This window comes from Bos taurus, chromosome 11 (genome assembly GCF_002263795.3).
Source record: "Bos taurus isolate L1 Dominette 01449 registration number 42190680 breed Hereford chromosome 11, ARS-UCD2.0, whole genome shotgun sequence".
Taxonomy (NCBI): domain Eukaryota; kingdom Metazoa; phylum Chordata; class Mammalia; order Artiodactyla; family Bovidae; genus Bos; species Bos taurus.
In genome coordinates, this window is record NC_037338.1 from 93,881,066 (window position 1) to 93,891,051 (window position 9,986).

Here is a 9,986-nt window from a genome sequence, read left to right on the forward strand (position 1 = left end):
ATATCTCTTTCTAACAGTTTGTTGTTAATGTATAGAGAAGATACTGATTTCTGCATATTGATTTTGTATTTAAAATAAACTCAGTTTGGTTTTAGTACTTTTATGGTTTTATTAATTTTGTTTATATACCATATAATCTCTCTAACCTCATTATCATCTAATAAATTGTTGTTTCGAAATCTGGTATTTTTTGTTGCCCGTATATGGAAACCCAGTAAGAAGGAAGTACACTTTACTTTGTTTGATAATAATGTTAGTATTTTTTAATTTTTCAAAATTTCTCTGTTTCAAAATCTTATTGAAATCTCTAAGTATTTTATAATTTAAGTTTTTAAAAATATTTGTTAGATTTTAATATTCTATTTGCATTTTTCTTATATTTTCTTATACTTAACAGTTGGCTGAAATTGGACCATTGGCTCAAAAGAAGGAGATACAAGAAAATTCACTTTCTCAACCCACACTGCACTATCTACATTTAAAACTACTAAAACAAATGAAACTGGCATATTAGAAGTTTTCTGAATCATGAAAGGGAGAAGTCTACCCCAGAGAAATTGGGTAACCCTGTAAATAAGAAATTTAAAAATGACAAAGCTATCTGTTCTTTGACTTTATAAATATGAATGACTTACATTATTGTGCCATATAAAGCAAATAGTATTTTGATGTCAGTTAAGTTGTAACATTGTTTTAAGTCCAATTGTTTGGCATTTAAAGAAAAAGGAAGTGAATGTTTTAAACATGAATATTAGGAGCACTCTGGGTTAAAAATTGTATTATGTATAATTCACTACAATAAAAAAATAAAAATTGCTTTTTCTAATCCTTAAAATTGGAAATGAGGAAGACATCAAGGCATCTTACAGGCTAACTAAGCTTCTTCCTGGGTAAGTACACACAGCAGTTGAGAAACAAATCCTGTTCCAGTTGACATGGCTGAATACCTGCTGGATGAAAAGCCAGTAAAAAGAACCGCAGCTCTGTCATTCTCTGATACAGTAACTCATCAAATTAAAGATTTTGCTGCAGACATTAAGACTGAGGTTCTATCTGGACTGCAGAATTGCACTTTAGCCTCAAAAATGGATGAAACAAATATGCTACAAGATGGATGAACCTTGAAGATGCAAAAGGGCCAGATGCAAAAGGGCAAATACTCTATGATTCCACTTCTAAGAGATACTTAGAATCATCAAATTCATAGACAAATGGTAGAACAATAGTTTCCAGGGGCTGGAGACAGGGAGCAATGGAGAGTTCTTGCTCAATGGGTACAGAGTTTCCATATAGAATAAAAAAGCTCTGGAGATGATGGTGATGATGGTTGCATCACAGTGTGAATGTACTTACTGCCACTTAATACATTTTAAAATGGTTACAATGGTAAACTTTAAGTAATATATAGTTTTTTAAGTGTTTGTTTTAATGGATGGATTGATAAGTGTGGTTATATTAGCACCAACTAATCTGCAAAGAACTTTTATATGAAGATCTGAACTCTTCTCTTGATACATTCTCCTCCACATCTTGGGAGAAGCCCCAGGCTTTCTCTATGCATTTGCCTGTCTCCTTAAAAATCACTAGAACAATAAACAATTATCTGGAACACTAAGAAAAACACTGCCATGGTAGCCTGAGTTTCCTTGGTTTCCACTGAGAGGTCCTACTTCTCTCCAAACATAGTGTTTAATGAGCTCCCTGGGGTTGATAACTGGGGAGGCTGCCTGGCCTCTTGGGATGAAGTCACGTGCAGGACAGTCAGGTATTCCCAGGTCCCCATCCTATCCCTTAACATCTGAGGAACCTGAAGGAGTCAGGTGGTGGATAGTTGGGGATTGGAGAAAGGTTCATGATTCCAGTGCCAGGGGCTACACAGAGGAGTCACCTCTTAGGAAGGAGAAGTATAGCCACTTCAGGAATTCATAACTTCATCTCTAGGCTGAGGCAACTATCACAGGCACTCAGTATTGCCGGTCTTGACACCTCTCTCCAGAATATGGGGCTTTTTCCTTTTATTAACCTGATATGAACATTCCTTCTATGCCTCAAGCCCTCCAATCCACCTCTAGACATCATGGTCAAGAGGACTAAGGAGAAGCTACTGAGACCTCCCACACACACACAAAGACCACCCTGGAGGTCACCATCCCTTACCTGAGTAAGTAGCTTGTAATCTTCAACCATATTCAACCTAGAATATGTCTACCTTAGAGGGTCAGAAACATTAAAGCCCTCCTATCTGATACACTCATTTTTACAGAGAAGGAAAACAAGTTGCCCAATTACATGCAGCAAAATAATGCCATAGTTGGGCTACAAGACAGGTCATCTGCTCCGCATCAACCTGCATCCCTTATTTCTTTATCTGAGAACCTCAAACTCCTCCACACACCTCTGTCTCCCTTCTCCATTCACAAAAAGGAGGAGGACTGGCTATGAGTGAGTGAAACTCCAAGCAAAGGGATCAACTCTTTCAGAGAAAGAGTAGCTGTGCTGAAGCTGATGGGCCAAAGTTCAGCTTCCATCATTCCAGCCTGCCTTCAGAATGTCCCCAAAGCCAGTCTTGTATCAAAGAAAAGTCTACCTCAATGGCTTTACCACAGCCTCAGAGCAGCACGGGGACACCACCTCAAGAGCTTCCTGGATGAAATCTGAAACCAGCCCTGCCCCCACCCCCACCCATACACAGAGGGCAGGGAGAGAAGAAAGAGGCAGATGGGTAGGAGGGATGGGTAGGTGGCAGTTTTAGTAAGCCAGGGAACTTACAAAGTTTTCTTGCATGGCCTTAAGAGGAGGAGATCTCCACACCTGCCTGCCAGAATCTTAACAGTTTATACAGAGACCTTAACTGGTTCAGTCCGTGTATCAACAGATGATCCCAACACATCTTATTCTCTAAGGCTGTCTCCTTGGAACAGCTTCTATTGTGGGAACAATAGGCAGAGTGTAATTGCCAAGGAAAGGTTGGGGAAGGAGCCTTTGACTGCCCAGGTTCAGCTCCAAGAGCCAAGCAGTCATATCCTCCCAATGACCTTTTCCAACTCCTGGACTGTCACACTAGTCCTGCAGCTCACTGATGGTACAGCACTAAATGACCAACTTTGTTCTTGAGGCTTCAACTGTTGTTGTTCAGTCACTAAGTAATGTCTGACTCTTTGCAATCCCATAGACTATAGCAGGCCAGGCTTCCCTGTCCTTCACCATCTCCCAGAGTTTGCTCAAGCTCACGTCCATTGATTCGATGATGCCATCAAACCATCTCATCCTCTGCCGTCCCCTTCTCCTCCTGACCTCAGCCTTTCCCAGCATCAGGGTCTTTTCCAGTGAGTGGGCTCTTCACATCAGGTGGCCAAAGCATTGGAGCTTCAACTTCAGCATCAATCCTAGCATCAATTTGCAGAGGCTTCAGTTGGCTCTCTGCAAATTGATCATGTAGAGTAGAATTTGATTTTGAAACTTTTCTTTAGCACTGAAAGCTTATCTTCAAAACTATCTATCCTTTGTAAAAGAAACTGTAAAACACATGAAGGAAGAATTTTTCTAACTAAAGAGGAAGAATCCTCGGCCCCCTGGGTCTGTTCATACTATGCCTCACCAGTGACCTATCTGTTCACATGGGAGTGTCAACCATGGGGTAAAGGAAGAACAGGATGAGAAGTGGAGGGAGGATTTGAAGCTGTGTCCTGGGGAAGGCCAGAGGAGGCAAGAGAAAGATGACATGGAAAAGGGAAGCTGTCCTCTTTCCCATCCCTCCCACTATCTCAGCTCAGAAACAGCCTGCCTTGGTATCAAGGCGGATGCATAGAAATAATGAGAAGAGCTGGGGAACTGATAGTCTATTATACCACATCAGATGGCTTTTGAATAAGCGAAAGATATTGCATGAAGAAAGGTCATCTGGCTTTGCTGAGCTATCTGAAACCACACTCAGTGACCATCTGATCCTGGGCTGGCTGTCAGTACCAGGCCCCTTAATTTACCTGTCACTGCCGCAGGAAAGACCCTACAAAGCAGGAAGCCCACTAGAATCTCTGTTCCTTCCCCTTCTCTGACCAGGAAATTCTCATACATCCCCATTCTGCAGCTCTCCGTGCTTTGATCTTGCTCCCCTTTCAGTGGTCATCTCACTATTTTACACACAATCACACTCTTCCTCACTTTCTTTTACCTTAGCCAGCTTAACCAGTTATTATATATTTACGAGAATTATTGGGCTTCCCTGGTGCTTCAGTGGTAAAGAATTCACCTGCCAATGCAGGAGAAGCAGGTTCAATCCGTGAGTCAGAAAGATCCCCTGGAGAAGGAAATGGAAGCCCACTCCAATATTCTTGCCTGGAAAATCCCATGGACAGAGGAACCTGGTGGGCTACAGTCCATGGGGTCACAAAAACAGTCGGACATGACTTAGTGACTGAACAACTTGAGAATTGTGATTTTTCATTGTTTCTTATATTACTTCTATCATTATATATTATTTATATAATTAGTACAAATTTTATAGCACACAGTCTTTAACAAAGCACTTTTCACTCCTTTTCAAAGATATGTTCACCCATTTGATGCCCACGACATTCTGATGGAAATAGGCATTGCACTTCCATATTTTCATGAGAAAAATAAACTAGGCACAAAGACTTTTCAGGGGAAGCAACTGGTAAGTAACTAAACCAGGGATAGAACCCAAATCCTATACTATTTCCACTAATTCTCCTGATCCAAAGAATCTGATTCAGGTCCCTATGCAACACGTCCCAGTCATTCAAGTAGCTGTCAAAGTCGCTTATTCTAATTTTGTGTGCACTCAGTCACTAAGTTGTGTCAGAGTCTTTTGGGACCCCATGGACTGTAGCCCACCAGGCTCCAATGTCCATGGGATTTCCTAGGCAAGAATACTGGATTGAGTTGCCATTTCCTTCTCCGTGGTATCTTCCCAACCCTGGGATCAAACCCGTGTCTCTTACGTCTCCTGCATTGGCATGCAGAGTCTTTATCACTGAGCCACCCGGGAAACCCATTCTGAGTTTACTCTGCAAATGAAGTCTGCAAGTACTTCATAGGGAGAGAATTAGTATAGTTTAATAGCTAAGAACAGGACCCTGAAACAAAACTGCTCTGGGTTGGAATTATAACCACTTACTCAGTGTATAATCTTGGGCAAGTTATTGAACATCTCTTAATTGTTGTGTAATTGCTTCTTCATCTGTATAGTGTGGGAGTTCTTAGGTGGATTAAATCATCATACAGTGCCTAGCACATGGTAACTACTTTCATTGTGTTCAGTATTTTTTTTCTTTTAAAATCTGTTTATTTTTTTTTTGAAGGATAATTGCTTTATAATATTTTGTCATTTTCTGTCAAACCTCAACATGAATCAGCCAAAGGTATACATATATCCCCTCCTTTTTGAACCTCCCTCCCATCTCCCTCCCCATCCCACCCCTCTAGGTTGATACAGAGCCCTGTTTGAGTTTCCTGAGCCATATAGCAAATTCCCATTGACTATCTATTTTACATATGGTAATGTAAGTTTCCATGTTACTCTTTCCATACATCTCATCCTCTCCTCCCCTCTCCTCATGTCCATAGGTCTATTCTCTAGGTCTGTTTCTCCACTGCTGCCCTGTAAATAAGTTCTTCAGTACCATTCTTCTAGTTCCATATATGTGTGTTAGAATATACTTATCTTTCTCTTTCTGACTCACTTCACTCTGTATAATAGGTTCTAGGTTCATCCACCTCATGAGAACTGACTCAAAGGCACTCCTTTTTATGGCTGAGTAATATTCCATTGTGTATATGTACCACAGCTTCTTTATCCATTCATCTGTTGATGCACATCCAGGTTGCTTCCATGTTCTAGCTATTGTAAGTAGTACTGCAATGAACAATGGGATATATGTATCTTTTTTCAATTTTGGTTTCCTCAGGGTATAAGCCTAGAAGTGGGGTTGCTGGGTCATACTGTGGCTTTATTCCTAGTTTTTTAAGTAATCTCCATACCATCTTCCATAATGGCTGTATCAATTTACATTCCCACCAACAGTGTAAGAGCATTCCCTTTTCTCCACACCCTCTCCAGCATTTATTGTTTGTAGACTTTTTGATGATGGCCATTCTGACTGGTGTGAGGTGATATCTCATTGTGGTTTTGATTTGCATTTCTCCAATAATGAGCTATGTTGAGCATCTTTTCATGTGTTTGTTAGCCATCTGTAAGTCTTCTTTGGAGAAATGTCTGGAGAAATGTTTTTCCCACTTTTTCATTGGGTTGTTTGTTTTTCTGGCATTGAGTTATATGAGCTGATTGTATATTTTGGAAATTAGTCCTTTGTTAGTTGTTTCATTTGCTATTATTTTCTCCCATTCTGAGGATTGTCTTTTCACCTTGCTTATAGTTTCCTTTGCTGTGCAAAAGCTTTTAAGTTTAATCAGTACTTTTTAACCACAAGGATACAATGGTGAACTGGGGAATACAGTGTTGAATAGCCAATAAGATCCCTGGAAGATGTCCTTGGAGAAGTAATACCCTGGCCTTCTCCTATGTCAATCAGGTCTCCTAATAGGAGAAATCATCTTGATCCAAAGCACATTGGGGAGAAAAAGATGCTATAGGAATCTATGCCATTGTATCTTAGGAAAGTGCCAAGATGCAGACTGTGGTGATCCTTTCCAATGATGCAGAGAATTTCATTTAAGGGCTTGAAACATTAAAAAAAAATTAGTTCTCAGTGTCCTTGAGTGTAGACTTCTTCTCACTCATCTTTTATATATCTTTTTCACTCTTTATCAGCAATCACTGAGAGACATCTGCAGATTACTTCCTGTGTTCACTTCTGGAAATAATTCTGATTGCAGGAAAGGTGGACAGTAGGAACCCAAGTCCAGGCACAGAATGACTGACTCAGCCTCAGGTAGTTCTGGCTGATAACCAGGATCTGATCCTGGGTGTGAGGGCTGATAGTTGATTTCTGATCTTATTCCACTACAGCTCAGTCTCCACCTTTATAATTGCTGAGCAGAGGGACAATTCCTTTCCGACAGGGGTCCTGCTTTGTTCTCTGGATCCTCTGTGCCAGTTTTCAGATTAGAATCCAGCTTCTGAAGCCCAGAACCTTGCTATCCAGTCCTCTCACTGTTATCTGCCAGCCTACTTACTCCATTTATATAGTTCTTATGCTCAGGTTACAATTTATGACTCAGCTCTGATCTACTGTCAATACACTCACCTGTTACTTCCATGATGACTTCCTAATTACCACCCACCTGAATGAAATAAATTAACCCAACCAAACAGGTGCTCTCTCCTGATGCCAGAAAGTGGTCTTCCCTCATGCCACACAACTCCAGAAACTGGTTCTGTCCCTGTACCATAAAGTTTCATCTCCTGGAGGGTTGTAGACTTTCCAATTTCATGGTACTCATAAAGTGATTGTTATTCAAACCCCCAAATGCATTTCACAAACTTTTTCCAAAGAGAGTGGAGCTAGGAAAACCATCTGTAGGATGTATATGTTTTCTTATGGAGAAGTTAAGGTATTCTGATATTTGTTTTGAGGAAACGAAAAAGAATTCCTGTCCAAAACAGAATAGCCTGAGGAGGTAAATTTCATACTTTCTGTCTTTATGGATTAAGGTAATGAAAGTTCAGGAGGTGACTTTGTGTTGTGTGTCAGTCAGTGGCAGAGACAAGATGGAAAGCCAGACATGTGTGACACTAAAATCCATGTGCCTGTCAACTATACCAGCCACTCATCAGAATTCAGAACTGGAGATTCCAAGCCAGGACTCATGCCTAGCATTCCTTTAGATTTTCCACTTGGGGGACAGCAATGACAAGAGGAAACCAGAGCCACATCACTGAATTCCTCCTTCTGGGACTGAGCAGTGACCCCAAACAGCAGGTGTGGCTCTTTGCCAGCTTTCTGGTAATGTACCTGGTCAATGTGGGAGGCAACTCAGTCATCATTGCAGCCATCCAAGGGGATGTCCGCCTCCACACCCCCATGTACTTCTTCCTCTCCAACCTATCTTTTGTGGACATCTGCTTTACAAACGTCATTGTGCCAAGGATGCTGGCAAACATGCAGAGCAAGAGCAAGAAGGTCCCCTTCACCCAGTGCCTGATGCAGATGTATTTCTTTGTGGCCTGTGCAATCACTGACAGCTTCCTCCTGGCTGCCATGGCCTTGGACCGCTATGTGGCCATCTGCCACCCACTACGTTACACCACCACCATGAACCCCAGATGCTGCCTCCAGCTCGTGACAGTATCCTGGCTGGTGTCCCACCTCCACTCCCTCACCCACACCATCCTTATGGCCCGCCTCTCCTTCTGTGGGCCCAACATCATCCACCACTTCTTCTGTGATGTCCAGCCTCTGCTGATGCTCTCCTGCTCTGACACCTCTCTCAATGAGCTCTTGGCCTTCACAGAGGGCTCCTTTGTGATCATGAGTCCCTTCATCTTCATTACTGTCTCTTATGTTTATATCACCCGTGCTGTTCTGAGAGTCCCGTCTGGGAGAGGCAGGTACAAGGTCTTCTCCACCTGTGGGTCCCACCTCACAGTTGTGGCATTATACTATGGGACTGCCATCTCAGTGTACATCCACCCCTCATCCACCTACTCAGTGACAAAGGACCGGGTGGTCACTGTCATTTACACTGTGGTAATCCCCATGCTGAACCCTTTTATCTATAGCCTTAGGAACAGGGACATGAAGCAAGCCTTGAGAAAGCTGGCTAGGAGAAAAGAACAGAATAAGCATTGAAGACAGAATGGGAAGATAGCTGAAATTGCATAAATATCTCATCCCTCATCAAACTTCTTCCCATCTATTCATTTACTTATATTGGTATAGACTTACGGTTTCCGGCTTTGTCCAGTGAGTTATAAGCTATTACTTCTGTGCCTGTTGATGTTTCCACCATTCTCTGAACACTTTCTTGCCTTCTATCACATCAAGATATTCCAGACTCATCTTGCACTTTCTCTGCTCCAGTCCTGAAATCATCCATTTCTCTAAAAGCCAGGTTTCCCAACATGGATGTCAGCTTCACTCTGGGAAGACTCTCATAGTGAAGCAGGGGATATATGGACCCCAGGCTGAGCCGCTGAAATCTATCCCTTGTGGACAAATACTCAAAGATAAAGATAATGGCGGGAGCAGTTCAGTTCCATTCAGTTGCTCAGTTGTGTCCAGCTCTTTGTGACCCCATGGACTGAAGCACACCAGGCTTCCTTGTCCATCACCAACTCCCAGGGCTTACTCAAACTCATGTCCATCAAGTCAGTGATGACATCCATACAACCATCTCATCTTCTGTCGTCCCCTTCTCCTGCCTTCAATCTTTCCCAGCATCAGGGGCTTTTCCAAGGACTCAGTTCCTCACATCAGGTGGCCAAAGTATTGGAGCTTCAGCATCAGTCCTTCCAATGAATATTCAGGACTGATCTCCTTTAGGATCGACTGGTTGGATCTCCTTGCAGTCCAAGGGACTCTCAGGAGTCTCAAGAGGAAGGAGAAGCTGAATCCTGCTTTGATAAGAAATAAAGAGACCACACATTTCTCATTCTTGAGGTCAAGGAGACCTTCCAAATTACACATGTGCAGAAAGGTTCCTCAGGGGTCAGAGAAGGGAGGGGACACCAGATAATAACGTTTTGTTAATGTCCCAGAAACCCTTGTGCTGGAACCATCTTGGCTAAAAGACGCATGTGCACACAGAAGAGGGCCTTGAGTCAGACCAAATATGGACTCAGAGCCAGATAAAGTAAGATGAATGGCCAGAGGAAATGTGAAGAACTGCCCCCATGTAAGTGATTTAAACCACCCCAAAGGCACAAAACTCTCCGATCCAATCTGTGTGTCTCTCCACAGCCACTTTTTCCTCCTAATAAACACTTTACTTGTTTCACTACTTTCCATCTCTTTGCTGAATTCCTTCCTCAATGCAGACAAAGAGCCAGAGCCCTAGTCCTA

The 9,986-nt window shown here is 42.2% G+C and overlaps 1 protein-coding gene across 1 annotated transcript; it reads left to right on the forward strand.

Moving 5' to 3' along the window:
* Positions 1-7,832: 7,832 nt before the first annotated feature.
* Positions 7,833-8,774, forward strand: OR1AF3 (olfactory receptor family 1 subfamily AF member 3). Its single transcript, NM_001390465.1, has one exon. The coding sequence runs from the start codon at positions 7,833-7,835 to the stop codon at positions 8,772-8,774; it is 942 nt and encodes a 313-aa protein (NP_001377394.1).
* Positions 8,775-9,986: the final 1,212 nt, after the last annotated feature.

Bases quoted from the DNA above. Each gene is read 5' to 3' on its own strand.
- OR1AF3 (NM_001390465.1), top strand. From the start codon at position 7,833: ATGACAAGAGGAAACCAGAGCCACATCACTGAATTCCTCCTTCTGGGA.